A 17,695-nucleotide genomic window follows, 5' to 3' on the forward strand; every position below is an offset into this window, starting at 1 on the left:
CTTAGTTATACTAAGCAACACATAATTTATTGACATAAACAAGGTATGGTGTCTGTCTGCATACTTCACACAGGGAATGGCTTTGCAGTAGCCTGGTATAGTTACCTGATTTTTCCAAACAAACTGGAATTTCATTACTGCTATTTGAAATGCTTCAAGATAAGCAGAGACATAAGACATCAAGTTAAATCCAGCTGACCTCTGTGGGAATCAAGTATATGATTAAGTGCTTTGATAACTTTGCTTGTTTAATTTAAGTAAGCGTCAATATTAATGCATCGCAAGGCAGAGCTGTGAGTAGAGCAGTTATTCTGGAGTTAAATATGCACACAGCTTGTTAATAAACTGTATCTTCTCTTAGTACACTGTATTGAGAACTAGAAGAATCTATTTCAAATAGAGCTCAAGAGGGAATTAAATACATTGTAATGAGACATAGCCACCATTGCTTTTTCACATCAATACTATATTTGAAATGAAAATATTATCTGCCACTTGTCTGAGCTGACATCTATATATAGAAGGCGCTTGGTTACAAAGATGCATTCACCTTAAGAAAAAATCTGTCACAAATACAAGACATGACTTATACAACTGTCCTGTTTGTGCATGCCTGAGTGACTATGTCTAGGTCAGCCTGCCACTTTAGTTCAAAGGGTTTATTTAGGCTACACAGTTTCATCTATATGCATACAACATTCCCATATGGCAGGATTTCAATATATCTTCACTCATACCTACACTAATAAACCACAGAGGGATCACTAAATCAAGATTTAAGACATGAAGAAGGCATGATTTAAAGCAAAAATTACAAGATTTGCTCTAAGTTTGGCAAGACTGTTCTGGGCCTCTTCTCACTACCAACTCATCAGCTTTTCTCTCATCTATGATATGTTTTTTTAAGCTCTGCCTGACCTTTTACCTTCAATGTCCACACAAACCTCACTGAGCCAGTATGGTGCACCAACCTATGATTGACAAGGTGGAGGTAGCTGAGATAGAGCTTTTACCAAGTAGAACTTCAAAAGATATCTAGTAAAGCACAGAAGAGTCTGTAACAACTTGGTCAGGGAAGAAAAAAAAAAGAGTAAGCTGCTGAGTAGTTTTGAGTTGGCAGTTTCTGAGTCTACACCCACCACAGTTAAAAAAATACAGGTATACAGGCTGATCCCTGCAACTTCTTTAGCCATAAATTTCTGGGTGCAGGAGGTTACACTCCTGAGCCAGTTTTTGAGCTGGTGGTGTGTTCAACTCAGTGAACTCCATTTTCTGGGCTTTGGTTGCAATCCTGAAGCAGGTAACACTAATCTCCAAGGGATGAGCTGCATAGCAGTTCAGTACTGCAGAGTTGACGTAGATGCAGTGAAGATCTCAAGCAGTTATCTCACGCAATAAGCTGGCACCTATTCCAAACATGGGGCATCAACTACAACACTGTCAGCAGGACTGCCTTACCCCTGTTGCTCCAGTGGCTAACATTACTCCAATTCCAATCATCAAAGCTACTGGAAATAGTGGATCCTTAACTGCTGCCACGTAACCATGAACTGGGCCTTCAGGCATCCCCTACACACCAGATTTGCCTTCTGCACTGGCAGGATGATGATGATCTGCTGCATACTTTATAATTCACAAGAGAAATAGTAAATCATCCAAGCTGGTATCTTGCAGGTTCCCTTTGTTTCTGGACAATGATCCTCCTTAGGAGAGCATCTCATAGGAAGGATATGTCTCATTGTCAGCACTTATTAAACAATGGAAAAGAGCGGATTTGTTGAAACAGGAAGGCAGACATCACCTCTGAATGATACCTATGCAAGGTTCATCTTTCCATTCATTTCATGGCTCCTCAAAGGCCTCTTAACATTTCACATCACTCCATCCCATTTCATTATCTTTCAAGTTATGTGGACCCAGCCTTTCTTTCTCAAGAAGCTAACAGAAGAACACGTAACATAAAAGACAGTATTTACATGTCACAGAGAGGAAATGATGACCTTTCCAAGACAGAAAAATCATATGTTGTAACATGCAACTACTTTGTTGCTTCATCAAGTGCCCAAAGTGTACATAAATTCACAATAAAAAGTGAAGAAATATGTTGACAGCACTTCATTCATGTTCCATTGACAGCTGTTCAGTGAAGGGCAGTGCCTTCTTGCGTTAATAGGATCAGCTCAGAGAGCTTGCCTGCTTTGTCAATCAGTCCTTCTTCACAGCACCTTCACTGCATGGTTGGAGGGGCCCACTTGGGAAGTTACTTGAGAAAAACCCCACTAAGAATCCTAAATCAAACATGTTTCTTGAGTGCCTGACTGGTAAGGAAGAGGAAGCCTGGCTGATTAGAGTTCAGTTTGGCAGCTGCTGCTGAAGAGAAGTCCATGCTGACTGACAACAGTTAAAGAAATAAGAGGGTTGGACTACCAGCCAGCTTAGCCAAGGAGTCAGTAGAAGAGTGTTAGGTAGTATATTCTGGAAAGAACATTTTACTATTTGGCAGCAATCCCAACAAGGTGGGCACTTGGCTTTGGTGGGTAAAATAAGTGGATGGATGCTCTGCCAGTGATGACAGGATACCTTCTGTCACACAACTGTGCCAGATGTAACAGTGACATTATTCAGAAATACCCTTAGGATAAAAGCTTGTGACCCCTTTTGGTTTTGCTGTTGTTGCTAACAAAATACCACTTCTCTGATTTAGGCAATACAGGCTGAACATTAACTCTCCTATATTTCTGCATTAGGAGAGAGAAACTATCATCTTCTTCCCACAACCACCAACACTCCTGTGAAAGTCTTGCAGGAGTCAGTATTTTATTTCATAAACTTCAAGACAGTACAAGTAATTAGAAAATATTACTTTGCCATGCTAGTAAAGTTCTTATAGCACACATACTTCATCTCTATGACCTCTTACTGAGATTAAATAACAACTTAGGTACTAGATTCCTGATTGCTAGCTAGGGAGTAAAAGAGACATATGTACACCTCAGAGGCCTTGCTGCAGAATTTTTTAAGGGTATGTTATGTTTCAATGCATTGTCACAGAGTACCTCACAAGTCTGCCATAAATATTTCTAGGATTGATGTCAAGAAGATATGATTTTGAAGTGTGCAAAGGACATTGCTGGCACATGCAACAGTGGTCATTATAGTACATTAACAACCCAAAATGGTCTTGTTGGTCAAGGGCTAAGCTTGTACAAAAGATGTGCTCTCTTCCTTCCACTGTCAGTTGCAACTTTGCTCTGAAGCATAAAGGAATTCATATTGCTTCCTCTACATACAAGGCTGTAGACCACTGCCAGTTTGAGATTTTAAATATTCTCTGAACAAAATATTAAAATTGAATTCTGAAACTATTAAACTATTATTACCTTGCCATTTAACTAGAAACAATTTTAAGAAGCTGCAGACTTAACTTTGCTAAATAAAAGATATCCACAGTTGCCTTCTCGTGTTTTGCTTACTGGAGAATGGCACATATGCTACCCAAAACTGAACTTGAGTTTGCTGTGAGAAATTAAACAAAAGAAAATCCTAAAAATGTTTCATCGGGATTTTGCTCTGAAGTGTCATATTCAAGGCAAGTCTCACACTTTGGCGTAAGGGGTGTTGAGTATAGGTACTTTACTACAGTGACTATTAACACTTTGCACTCAAAAGCACAGCTGAAGTGACAGAACAGTGACAGCTGCAACATTACCCAGCTAAAACCCCAAAACTCAAACCCAAAACTTTGCAATCTGCATTTTTTAATGATAATTTTGTCCTTTTGTGATTTTAGAAATAAGACAAAACTGAATCTAACACAGGAGTTTTTATTTTAATTTAAAATTTTAAACATTACAATTTTGTTTCTTATTTATATCTAGGCCTGTAAATGGGCAGAACAATATCTACAGTGTTAAAAACTGAGGAGAATATTTCCATTTCATAGGTACTAAGAACAGATATATCTGCACCAAAGACAACAGAGTTTATATTCAAATAGCAGAATAAACAACAATATATTTTACAATTAACAAGATTTTCATATACCCTACTTCAGCTTTCTTTTTCTTGAAATTTACATCAACACAAGTGAATTTAAGCATTTTTCTTCCAGAATGGTAGAGTTGCCAATGTAATCAATTAAAATCCTAATCACTCTCTTCTATTTATATCCAAAAGACTATGAATACTTTCGTTAGATCAATATTGCACACTGGCACTCAGATATTTCATATTCTGTCAGTGGAAAACAGGTAACACTGGAGCCAGAGGCACCACAGCTGCTCAGGCAAATGAGCCCTGATCTTACAAGACCTCTGGGAAAATGAATGCTGTTGTGTCCTAGCTTAGACTGAACAAGCTCTAGACTGACCATTCTGCTCACAGATATAAAGCAGATGTGTAGTTATTCATATTTAATTTAGAACCCTATTTTCTGCATTTACTGTCTAGTACTGAATGGTTCTCAAGCTGCTACAAAATCTAAGGCTCTAAATCAATAACAGTTATAAATTGAAAATATGGTAACTTATCTTTTAAATGGGTAGGGGAGGAAGGGAAACGATTTATACATCTCAAGGCTGAAGCTATGAGAGCTGCAGCAACCTGTGTACATGTTTTCATCACCATATAATCACAGAAACACAGAATCACAGAAGGTGTCAGTTGACTGAAAGCTGGCAATGTCCCAGTTTTCAAGAAGGGCAAGAAGGATGACCCTGGTAACTACAGGCCTATCAGTCTCACTTCAGTGCCTGGCAAAATTAAGGAGAAGATTATTCTGTGAACTATTGAAAAACACCTGAAGAACAACACAATCATCCATCACAGCTGGCAAAGGTTCATGAGGTGAAAGTCCTGCTGGACAAACTTGATTTCCTTTCATGACAAGGTTCCCCATCTCAGGGATCAAGAGAAGCCAGTTGATTTAATCATCTGTTATAGTAAAGCTTTTGATACCGTCTCTCACAATATCCTTCTGGACAAAATGTCCAGCACACACCAGGATAAACACATCATGTGGTGGGTAAGGAACTGGCTCACAGGTCGGGCACAAAGGGTTACAAGTGAATGGGGTCACATCATAGTCACAGTCATAGTGACTGATCACTAGTGGGGTTCTGCAGGGCTCCTTTTTAAGCCTAGTGCTCTTTGACATCTTCATAAACTACTTGGACCCAGGACTGGAAAGAATACTAAGTAAGCTTGTCAATTATAGTAACTTGTGAGGAAAGAAATTGAGCATGCTTTGCTTAGACAAGACAAAGATGAAATATAATGATCTTGAAAGAAGTGGTAGATCTGCAACAGAACAAAGCACTTTCTATCATTCACTGTAGCTTAAGTGTAACAGGCTTAAAATGACTAAAAACAAGATGTAGATTTCATACCAGGAAAAACAAAATTAAAAATCAATCTGCTAGAAAGGATAGTTAAACTTTGATTTCACAACCTACCAGAACTTTCAGAAACACCACAATAATGTTGATATATATTTTTCTACTTTGATTCAGTAGAAATCCCCATAAAACTATGTTTTCTGTGTTTAAAAAGATGAGGGGCCTTTGGACTCTATCAGAGTTAACTGTATTTGATCTGAAGAGAAATCCACATAGTCACAAATCTCTTTTTGGACAGTGGCTAAGGTGGGTTCAAGGAGTAAGATCAGTGCAAATATATTGCACTGTCCCTGTGGAATCTCCCAAGTTATAAAACATTTGTGGCATAAAGACCTTTGAATAAAGTGATCTCTTGCAGAAGTCTGTGCAAGTTTAAACCCCCTAAAACTAGGATTTTCATAAAGATTCCTCATAAATACCATTTATCTTACTTATAAGCTTTCTTTCCAGATTTTTTTTAAGAAAAAGTTGTGGAAGGAATAAAGAGTTGTTTGTTAGAAATGAGTAATTCCCTGTACAATGCATGATCCAGTCAGATAGCTGTCAGAACTGACACTGACTTTTCTTTAAAACATGAACAATGAAAAGCTTGGGTGAGAATGTTGCACTATTTTATCCTCCGTCTTTATGGGTCAGGCTTTCTGAAGCTGTTATGAATGAATCTTTGTTTCTACTAAACAGAGTGAAGCTTAGGGAAATCAATAAACAAAGTGCTCGTTACCTAATTTGATATAAATAAATATCAAAAGGATCTCTGGCTAACTTTTGGGTTATGCCCTATGTCCAATCTGAATTTTGCCTTCATTCCCTTCCCTAATGAACTATCATTGGTCACCAGAGAGAGGAAATCAGCACCTCCCACTCTGCTGCCACTCTTGCTTGCTGTCTTCTCTTCTCCAAGCTGAACAAACCAAGTCACCTCAGCTACTTCTTCTAAGTCTTGCCTGTGAGACCTTTCATCTTTCTCTGGACATACTGCTCAAAACACAGCAGAGCAAGACAATCTCCTCCCTTGACCAGTTGGCAATACTGTGCTTGATGCCCCCCAGGACACGGCTGGCCCTCCTGGCTGCCAGGGCACTGCTGACTCAGATTCAACTTGCCATTAACCCAAATGCCCAGATGTCTTTCTGCAACGTTGCTCTCCAGCCTCTTGTCCCCCAGTTTGTATGTATTATTACCACATCCCAGGTGGAGAATGCAACACGATCTTTGTTAAACTACATGTGTTTGGTGATCATCCTGCCCTGTAGTCTTTTCGGATCTCTCTGCAAGATCTCTCTAACCTTAAGGGAGTCCACAGCTCCTAACAGTTTAGTATTGCCAGTGAATTTACTTAATGTACATCTAATTCCTGTGTCCAGATCATTCACAAAACATTACACATATTGCATTTTGTGCAAAGCATACTGTCATGAGCATCCAAAGGGCTCATGACAAAAACATAAATCTTTTGGTTTATATTCTTCCAATTGAGGAAAGCAGGGAATCACTTTCAAAAGATTTCAGGATTAAAGAACCTCCTCCGTATCTCTTAATAAAATCTTGAACTTATCCATTCACCCTGATAATATCTTTAAGAAATCTTTAAGAAATCTCCTTGTTTTATCATGTCTTACAATAAGAATGTTTCAAGATGTAAACTAAACAGAGTGCAAGTCACTGAGTGATGAGCAACTGTGCACAGAGAAAAACTACATTAAAAAAAAAATCACACAAAAATCTCACAGCAGAACCAGGTCAATTTTGCAGGGGTTTAACAGTTTAAAATTTGGAACAACTTCAGCAATAGTACCATGAAACAAAACATCTATAGTAAACAGCAGTCTTTTCTAAAACTATGAAGCACTGCAGTCACACTGTGTCTTTTGAGACCCAAGTCCTTCAAATGGCTTATATATTAAGAGTCCAGTTTAGAGTTACATAATATTTAGTATTTTACCAAAGGCTTATCTCTGCTTCACCACAGGTGATCTCACAAAAAAAACCCCTGACTCAACAGTTGTAATCAGCAGTCTTAACAGCAAGATGTTGCAATACTATGTTTTACATTATTATATTAATATCTTTTAAAATGTATAGTGTTGAAGTATCACGCTAAATGCTAGGAACACTGTAAACTTTTCTTTATTTGTTCACTGAAGTTCACACAAAACATATTAATTCAGTTTAAAAAAAGTCTCAACACAGAAGGCAGTAGTTTGTTTTTTTATTTGTAAACAGTAAAGCATCTCCCCAATTAAAATTAAGTTCTAACAATTCTGAGGAGTCCACAGTGGCTATACTTACTTACAATTTAATATCAGAAAAAAAATAAAATTAACATTCCAGATTACTGTAGGAAAAAAGTGTATACCACAATTAATGGCATACAAGATTTGTAACAAGCAAAAAAAACACCTGTTTTACCAGTAATCTCCCTTCCAAATAGGTTTTTATTTTAGTGCAGTTAGCACTCTCTCCCCATAGGCTATACATTTAGAATCCTCTATATACAAAAAGGTACAACAAATTGGTACATTACTTATTGCAAGAAATTAAGGATGCCATAATATACACAAATTAAATTAGCCCCCCCACACTTGCATACCCTCTTGCTTCTTATTTCTCCCATGAAGCAGTCTCCTTCTCTGGTTCTAAGATTAAGTTCTTTCACTGAAAGGCACGTACTTCTCTACAACAGAAGAAACAGATGCATTAATCTGAAATGCCCTGTTTCAAGGGGAAATTTAGCCTACATTTTTGAAGATTAAACATTATGAAAGAGCCAAGAGAGACAAGACATTTTATTAGTAAATTTGCCTGCAAAAGCTCTTAGTTACCATAGGACTGTGAAGCAAAGCGCCACAAAACTGCATTCATTTAAACCTTCCAAATAGAGAGACAGTTCATTGATGAAAATAAAAAGGGATTTACCATGGTGAATGTATTTTTGAACTTCCAAGGCTCCCGAGTTCCTACTGAAACTTTGGTAAGTCTAACAAAAACAGAGTAAGTGCTTTTCCTTGCACCTTGCAGCGTGAAGCAAGTAGTTTCTGTGTGAAGTCATTTAATAAGGATTGTAAACAACTAGTGTGATATAACTTTGAAAAACAAAGACGTGATATGAGTATACCATACCTCAGTTAACATGTATGTAAAGCTGTATTGTGAGAAACCAAGGTTTAGAATTTCCAACTTGGACATTTAATAGTATGCTATTGAACAAAATGACTAAAACATCCTGCTCAGGTAAACTGCTCCAAACTGCAGCAGCAGAGAGATTAGGGGCATGGTGATGGTAACAGTGGGAGTACCCTTAAACTGCACCTGTGTTACAACAGGGGGCACTGGGGACTTTTTTTCCATACATCTCTGAAAGAAAATACTGGAGAAAACTGTATCTGGACACCAGTACACTACTACGGTGATTTTAGGACAGAAGCCAGTTTCTCTGCCTAGTCTTGGAAAGGTCATATAAACTTATCAGCTAGCCCAGAACTAGCCTCTAGGAATTTCTAACATATGCATACTGTGCTGCAGACCATCACCTTAAAAAAAGCCTGATTGTTTCAATCAAGAAAAATGAAAGCAGAGTGGATACCACAAACAGGTCATAAAGAAATAAAGAAAAAAGATAATAATTTGATGTCAATAACAAATTTATATGAACATGTAGATTAGAATTTCCTGCAACTATGTTCAGTTTTTTCGTGCCTTCTATTATGAGTTATGAGGAAAAGAAACTTATGCACTGAATAAGCAAATTGTTGATGATAAGTTAGGCAAAAGTGCAACTGTTCTTTACTCAACAAAGCACTAAATCCAAAAACCACTAAGGGCCTCTCTTTGTTGTTCTCTAATCAGTTGCTCCAAGCCTGACTATATATTTATGCTACCTTAAAAAACTCCAACCAATCCTTTCTCTGAATTACTGCAAACGTCAGGACAAAGTGTAACGACATCTCCTGAGAATACCTGAGTATTATTTTCATCAGGTTGTCCTCAGCGACTCTTTGATTATTTACATATTTTGTGCTGCCTTTGGTCATTCTTACTTAAGCAGTGACACGAAGACTGATTACTAAGCTTCAATGCAGATGCAAAAGACTTAGTTGAAACAAGGCGAAATGAATTAACTTTAAAAAGTACCTTCAATTAAGGTTAAAAAAAAAATTCAAGTACTCTCTCTTTCAAACTTTCCTCCCAGCAATGCCCTTGCCTTGCAAAATTTGGACAGCACTTTATCAAGCTGTTCTACAGAGATTTGTGGAGTGAATTCCCATTGTTAAGCATTGCTTTCCTGCTGCACATGAACAGTTTCAAAATAAAAAGTAACTCTTATGACTTTAAGAGCTTCTCCCCATAAAGGAGAACACCACAAGATCTCAATATACAGAAACAGAGTATATTCACAGTCTTGACTAAACATAACTGAAGCCCAACTTTTTTCTCAAGTTCCCAGTATCAAAATAAGGACTTTGATAATTTAAGCACATACTTTCTCAGCGATATTGAAACAACAGTTTAGATACTTCTACAATTAAATACTCAAATGAATTTTTTCTCTCCCTCAGACTGAAGTGTTTAGAAAAGTACAAGGAAAAAAAAGAAAAATCAGAAATCTGCTCTGAAAATTGTAATTGTACAATACTATTTGTTAATGATGACACAATTATTATGACGGTACTTCCTACTAAACAATATACTTGATACTCCTGCAAATAAACATTTATAAAGAATATCATGTTAACTGGCCATCAAATACCTCAAAGTCTAGTCAGTATGCTGAATTACAACAGAAGTTAAGAGATTTAAGGAAGACATTGAGGGAATTCCTGGATACAGTGTGACAATTATACTGGAGCAAGACTAGTAACATGGGATAACTATAAGAGCCACATGATTCTGTAATACAGAGGAATGCTAAGTGTAGATATTCCAACTAGTTTATTCTAGTGTGCGGTGGAAAAACCCCAGAAAGACAGACTTTGACTTATGAAAAAAAATTAATCAGAAAGATTCCCCCTAAGGAGACAAAGTTAAAAGAGACTGAACCTTTCACTTCAGTTTCCAGAACTGCACCCAACGTTATTTCCTGACAAACAGCAGAACACCTTACTATACCAATACTTCTAATTCATTTGAGACACCATGTATTGCATCTGTTGAATTGTTCTGCTTGAGGCTTATTCAGTCTAACATTAAACAGCGTGATTCAACTATTTGCTGTGACTGGCAGAATTCATCATTTATATCTTCTGGTACTTGACAGTAGTCCTCACTATGAAAATACTATCAACTTTTTTTACTCTATCTTCATATGTGCAGTGTGGTGGCAATTACTCAAAAAGGAAAACTTTTAAGTCTGAATTGTGTAAATTTAAGTTTGAATCGATCATAATCTTTAAGTGTAAGGACAATAAGGAAATAAAACCAAATTTGAAGACAATAAGGAAATATAACAAAATTTTCCTCTATCTATGTAGTTGCATAGATATGAATATGAGCCTTTAAGTGCAGCAGTACCAAATGTAAAACTTCTTTCAAGATCATCAACTGCTGACTACTTTAGCAATGAGAATGCAGAATGAAGCAAAGCTGCTTGAAGCAGAACTCACAGGTGAAAATACGCAGGAAAACCTGAGGAGCTTCAAAAACAGAAAAAAAACCTAAAAAAAACTAGGAAAGAGAAAGGTAAAAGCTAGTTGTTGACTTTAACATAAGCTTCAATAATGACACTGTATTTTTAACAAAAATATCCTACCTTCCTCTCCATTTCTCTGGAATTCACATGCTGAAGACAAATGGTGCTTATCTTCTTGCCCACTAAATTCTTCCCCATTTAAAATTCAAGTGATCTTGACATCCCTTCTCCAACTATGCATACGAAACACAGTAGTGAGCTTTCTCAAAGAAACTGCTTATCACCCACACTCCTTCACTTCTATTGCTAGAAGTACACTTGGGTTCTAAATACTAACCTTCGAGGATGATTGGCATCAAATAGTGTTGTATCATCATCATCATCATCTTGCTCTAATGGGGTCAGCTCCATGTTTTCTATGTTTGTGTCCAAAACTCCATATCTTCGGGTTTTTCTGTTTCGCCTTCTGAGCCTGAAAGGTATTTTAAAACATTTAAGTTACATGAATATTTCTCTACTTTCTACTTCAATAATTTAAGAAAACTATTCCTTAAAATACCTCTATATTGATATTTAGTATAAGTTTCTTAAAATTTATAAGTGACATGTAAACACTCTGCTCTATGAAATTCAGAGGGCAGACAATTTTAAGAGTCAACAGTTTACATGAAATGATTAAGGCCAATAAGAATGTCATCTGTAGTTTTGTACAGAATTACCGTATTGAATACAAAAAGCCTACACAGGCACTTGGCAGCTAAATGTAAGAGCCAAGTAAAAATACATGCAAATGTATACTTCTAGCAGGTCTAGCAGTGAGAAAAAATTGCCTTGTTACATATTCTCTATGCGTTTTATGCATCTGTAAAGAACAGCTGATCAAATCAGAGAGAAACGAAACAAAGCTATAGCAAAGGTGTAACACAAGCCATGGGTGACACTGAAAATTTTTATTATAATTTGTGCATCTTTTATGAATATCAAGTAAAACATTGTTTATACCTACACTTCAGAATAAGAGAGAACTTGTAGAGTCAATGCCTTGTATGCTTCACAAAATGCGGAAGGAAGAGGCAGTGACTCACATTTCAGATTAAGGCACAGTGCTTATCACAGACACACCGACAGTTTACATCTGCTTTTCTCACTTTCTGGGGCTTTGCTGCACGGGCCCAGATCCCATGTGAGCCCCCACACAATGAACTCTTCCATCTGGCTTTTCAGAACTACTCCTGCACACATGGAACAAGCCTTGCCTAAGATCCAAAATTCAGATCAGCAAACATTGTGCAGAGCCATCTGTTTACAGAATGCTGATGGTCACATTTTTCCTTAATGGGTTAATATGGAACGTGAATATGGAACTAATCCCTTGTGACACAAAACTTTCTCTATATACCAATTAGTCAAAAGACTACAGCTACAAGAATACTGGAGATGCTTATGCAAGATTCACGTACAGTCATAGCTATGACTCTAAAGCAGTGTCCTGACTTTAACAAAATCTAACTTAAAATCCTTTACCCTGTGACTGTTTTAGAATACAACTGTTCAGTTGGAAAGGACCTACAATGACCATCTAGTCAACTGCCTGATCAATTCAAGGCTGACCAAAAGTTAAAGGATGGTACTATGATATTGTCCAAACAACCCTCTCTCTAGGAAGCTCTTTGACTACCATATTGGTAAAGAAATGCTTCCTGATGTCCCATTTATACCTCCCCTGGTGACCCATAAGGTTGACCCTCAGGCCTTCTTTTCTCCAAAACAGACAAGCCCAAAGTCCTCAGCTGCTCCTCACAAGAAATGCCTTCCAGCCCATCTGCCAGCTTGGTTGCCCTGCTCTAGTCATACTGAAGTGCTTTACTGTTCTTCTTAAATTGAGGGGCTCATCACTGCACACAGTAGTCAGTGGAAGGTAACACCAATATTGAACACAGGGGGACAATCCCCTCTCTTGACTGGCTTGTTGTGCTGTGTGTGATGCATCTGGGATGCAATTTGCTCATGTTGACTGATACTGAGATGACCATCAACCAGCAGTACCAGATCCTTCTGCAGGGCTGCCCTCCAGCTAGTCCTCTCCCAATTAATACTTGTGTTCAGTGTTATTCTGTTTCGGCTGCAGACTCTAGCATTTGTTCTCATTAAATATCATGCCACGGGTGATTGCCCAATGCTCCAATCCATTCAGATCCCTTGAGAAAGCCAACTGCACCTCCCAGTTTGGTATCATCAGCAAACTTGCTAATGGCACATTAAACTCCAGCCTTCAGATAAAAACATTGACCGGAATCGGCCCTAGAACTGAGCTCTGAGGAGCACCACTGGTGACTGGCTGCAGATCTTCACTACAACCCTTTGAGCCCTGTCATTCCACCAGCTCTTTACCCAATACACCATGAACCTGCTCACTGCACAGCTTGACAACTTGTCTAGGAGGGTACCGTGAAGGACAGTATCTAAAACCTTACTAAAATCCACAAAAACTACATCCACTGTCTTCCCTTCATCCACTGAGCAGGTCACCTGGTTGAAAGGTTGCAAAAGAGCCCTGAAGTTTTTATGTCTGATAGCAAGACATATGTATTCATCCCAAGAAAACCTTTCAAAAAAGAGATGTTTGTACTTAGACCTTCTATTTCTTATATAACTGTTGCAAAAATTTTTCAGCTACAAGTTCAAATTCAAAAACACGCACTTTATCTACTCCTAATTTCAAAAGCAAGACGCAGCAGAATTACAGAATAACGTGAGGCTTAACCTTCCTGTTTATGGTGGCACCTAGAAGACAGTACCACAGTTTCAAATGCAGAACTGCCAACTTCCTATTGCCAAAACTGGAATGTCAAGGAACTACCACTCATCCAGAAAATAATGGCAGTAGATGAGAGTTTTCCTCTTCAGCTCCTGTAATGACAGGCTTTTATTTACTCACACCTCCAAATCCAATGGGCTCCTGTTAGGAGAAACACTAACACTGAGAATTGCTCTTGTCTACTCCTACTCCCTTAAAAAAGATTATGACGTTTCCTTTTAAGATATGATAACAAGATATGCATCCTACACAAAAATAAGACTGAAGGCTTCTCAAGAATGACCTGTAAGAGCTATGGAGCAATCACAATATCCCAGTTTACTGTATATGCTTGTACATGCCACACACCACCTTTCGACTGCCTTTCTGGAATAAGTGATGCAAATACCAGGCACAATAATCACCAGCATAATTAACTACAAAGAAAAGTACATCGAGAACTTGCTGCATAATTAATGTGCTTTATGCATAACCACACATTTGGGCCTTGCCTGGAAGAGCTCCAAGTTAAAACACGACAGAGACAAGTAAAACTACAGAGACAAAAAAAATATGGTCACAAATGGTGTACTTAACTGCATGAGAAACATAAAGGCAGTTGGCTGGTAGTGCAAGCTTTTTAAAGGCCCTTTCCATTAAAAAAGTACAAAATAGGTAAGTTTACTGTGCAAGAAACCATAAAAGAAAGATGTTTACTGAGAAAGACGGGGAGAGGCACAAATTCGGCAGCTTAGCGGGTCAGAAATTTGCAAACAGGTCACAACCTGCTGGAGAAAGTACAAAATTAAATTCAGGTGGGCTGATGGACGAAGGCCACTTGGGGAGCACAGGAGGGGGTCGGAAAGGCCCAGCACTATTGCGCTCCTACCCAAGCCCCACCGAGCTCCTTCCCGCCTACGCGGGGGAGGCGACACCGGGAGCTCCCCAGCGCTCCTGCCCGAGTTTTCCCCAGCCGCCCGCCCGCTCCCGCCCTCACCGCACAGTCCGGATCACGAAGTAGACGATGAGAGTGGCGCTCGCCAGCACCAGAACGGACAGGGCGCGCTGGGTCATGGGCTGGCCCTGCTCGGGCGGCGCCGACACCTCGGCCAGGCGGCTGCTGCTGCTGCTGCTCCGCGTGGCGGCCCCGCCGGCCGCCTCCGTGGGGCTCGGCGAGGCGGTGGAAGCGTCCCGGGGCCGCTGAGCCGCAGCCTCCCCGCAGCCGGCGAGCAGCAGCAGCAGCAGCCCCGCCAGGAGGCCGCGCAGCGCCCGCGGCCGCATCTCCCGCTTGTCCCGCCCGGCGCGGCCCCGCAGCGCGGCCGGGCCCCGCCGCCTCGGTCCGGCCGCCGGAAGCGGAAGCGGCCCGGGCTGCCCGCCCCGCGGGGAGACTCCATGGATTTCGTTGGGACCCGCCCCGCTGGGGGTTCCGTCGATTTCATTGGAGATATCTTTTTTCCGGGAGCGGCCAATGTCGCTCAGGGGTTACTTGGAATGTAACCGGATTTAAGGGAGATTTTATTTTTTTTTAACTGATCCCCCTATTCTAGCCTAATTCTGTCTACGTGCGAAACAATGGAAATTTTATAACTGAGTTAAATGAAAGCAGGAAAATTCCCAGCGTGACCCTTCCCGAGGCTGTCTGGCGGGAGCATTCCTAGCGCCAGAGGCTGTCACTGCTGGGACCGAAGCCCCTTGACGGCGGGCGGTTCCACTGATCAGGTTGGAGCCCCTTTGGCTCTCTCCAGATGCCCGAAACCAGCATACAAAGGAATACTCCCTAGTACTCACAAAGACTCTTAAAGAGTCCTCCTTTGTACACGGTTTGCGGGCATCATTCCCCATCTAAATCCCACACGGTCGGACCAGGTTTCCTCCCCGCTTCGATGCCGGGTATCCCATGGCAGAGTCCCAAAATCTCGTTCATTCGCGAGTCACGCGGAAGCAGCCTGAGCTGGTGCCTTCGATGAAGGACCCCTCAGCAAAGGAACTGCCTTTTATCCCCTTAAAGTCCTCTCCCTCTCGAGTCCTCTGCTACCGATGTGTCTCCCTGTGTCCATCCACCTGCTGCCACCGCCGGTCTCCGTGCGCTTCGTGCTCCCACCCGCAGCTTGACCTGCATCTCGCACTGCAGCCGCAAACCCTGCGGCCTGCACCAGATGTATTCCTCGACAACGAGCAAAAGGAAGAGTTGGAAAAGGGCCTGAAGGCTTGGAATCCAGTTTTTTCTTCAGATGTGGTCCAGTGTTGGAAAGACCACGACAGGGTTGTGTCTGGGCGGATCACAGGGCAAGGTGATGGAGAAGCATTACAAAGCTTAGTGGGCATTCGAGTACAGGAGACAGGGCCCTGACACGGGGTAATGCTGTCCACAGAATGACTCTGTCATAAAGTTTACTGTCCTTGTGTCATGTGTGTTCTTAAACTAAGCCCTGTTCTGATAGGATAATCCTTTTATAGTTAGAATCTGTTATTCGATTATTTTTATTCTCTCTTTTCTTTTTTTTGTGAACAGTAAACTACAACAAGGCTTTCAGGGATCCCATGTGCATAGAGAAGGTGAAATCCACATTACCAGTGAGCTCTTTCTCATTTGTCACTATGTTGAAGGGAATGGATAAAATGCCAGAGCAGCAAAGAAGCTTTGTATAGAAATATTATTGCAGTTGAAGTAATAACCAGATTTATTTTTTTTATGAGCAGACTTGTTATCACAGAGGCCTTAAACACAGAGGCCTGGTGTATCAATCATATTGGGTCATATAGAATCACATATAGGTAATGTCAACAGTGATTAGTTAATTTATTAACAAGCTAACAAGTTTAGCTGTTAGTTAACTTTGAAAACAGATTCAAGGGGAATGTGGAAACTGTAAAACTGATTTAAATAGCATGTGAGCCTTTAAACTATCATCAGTAGTACATCTTCTCTTGAAAAAATATAGTCCTTTTAATGGGAATAGACTTTCAGATTCTTTGAACAACAGTTTTTGCTGAAGGTACTGGAGGGATGGAGCATGTGAATAAACTTTCTTGATAGCTTTTACCATGGTTTATAACTCTGATAGGCTTGACTGATTCAGGTCCTGCCACTCCCAATCAAGCTACTTCTACCCCATGAATTCCCTTGAGGTATATTTTCTCTTGACAAGTTCAAGCAACTTCCTTCCAGCACAGTGGTTTATGACAGAGGAAAGTGTCATATTCAAAAGTCAAGGAGGAATACTGTTTAGAATGTCAGTCATTGATGTTAAACTGTCCTAAAGAAGTATCCATGACTCATGGACTGTGTAAAATGTAACAGTGCTGAGTTGCTCACTCAGGGTGATGTGGCAACATACTGCATGTCAGATGCAAAGCATGAGGGAAAAAGAAAAGAGTATTGCTAGAGCAATTTGTGTTCCTTATTTTGAAACAAAAATAGTTAATAAAGTCCTTGTATATTTGTTGGGGTTTTGTTGTTGTTTTTTGTTTGTTTTAATCATCAAAATGCATAGATTTGTTTACTATTTGAGTCAGGTATAAATAAACTTCAAGTTTGTATGCAAAAATGTGCTTTGAGAGAACTATAATTCTTTCATTAAATTTGACATAACTTTGAACCTGCATATGGAAATTGATTTGACAGTCATTTTTACCTGACTGTTAGTAACTGTTGTCTAATTTACTGGTTGGAGACAAAGACAGGAAAAAGAATTTAAAAACTTGTGATGTTCTGTGATCATCCTGGTATACAGCAGCTTTTGCAAGATGTGTCTTGGGGTTATATTCCCCCATCTGAGTGTAAACTGTAGAACTTTTCTCACTTAAAAAAGAAATAAGGAACTTTGTATCTTACACTCGAAAGGTGAAAGAACTTGAGTGCCTGTGAAAGACCCT

General features: G+C 39.7%; 1 protein-coding gene and 1 long non-coding RNA gene across 5 annotated transcripts in view; one reads left to right on the forward strand and one right to left on the reverse strand.

Moving 5' to 3' along the window:
- The window catches only part of FAM174A (family with sequence similarity 174 member A), a 34,911-nt gene extending 19,746 nt beyond the window's left edge, over window positions 1-15,165 (reverse strand). Inside the window, exons 1-4 of one of the 4 annotated variants that reach the window (XR_010426332.1) lie at window positions 14,817-15,162; window positions 11,360-11,494; window positions 11,143-11,255; window positions 7,590-8,070 (exon numbers count right to left, since the gene is read on the reverse strand). Coding sequence is in view for 2 of the 4 variants with exons in the window: in XM_064640869.1 (XP_064496939.1) it covers window positions 8,049-8,070; window positions 11,360-11,494; window positions 14,817-15,100 (441 nt within the window). In the remaining 2 variants the exon portion in view is untranslated. Of the gene's footprint in view, window positions 1-7,589; window positions 8,071-11,142; window positions 11,256-11,359; window positions 11,495-14,816 lie in introns of those variants that run through there. The other 3 variants (XR_010426333.1, XM_064640869.1, XM_064640868.1) reach the window with 3 other exon arrangements.
- LOC135406555 (uncharacterized) lies at window positions 15,008-17,264 on the forward strand. The gene is made up of 2 exons (XR_010426336.1): window positions 15,008-16,055; window positions 16,332-17,264. It is a non-coding gene; the product is annotated as an uncharacterized LOC135406555 (long non-coding RNA).
- Window positions 17,265-17,695: the final 431 nt, after the last annotated feature.

This window comes from Pseudopipra pipra, chromosome Z (genome assembly GCF_036250125.1).
Source record: "Pseudopipra pipra isolate bDixPip1 chromosome Z, bDixPip1.hap1, whole genome shotgun sequence".
NCBI lineage: Eukaryota > Metazoa > Chordata > Aves > Passeriformes > Pipridae > Pseudopipra > Pseudopipra pipra.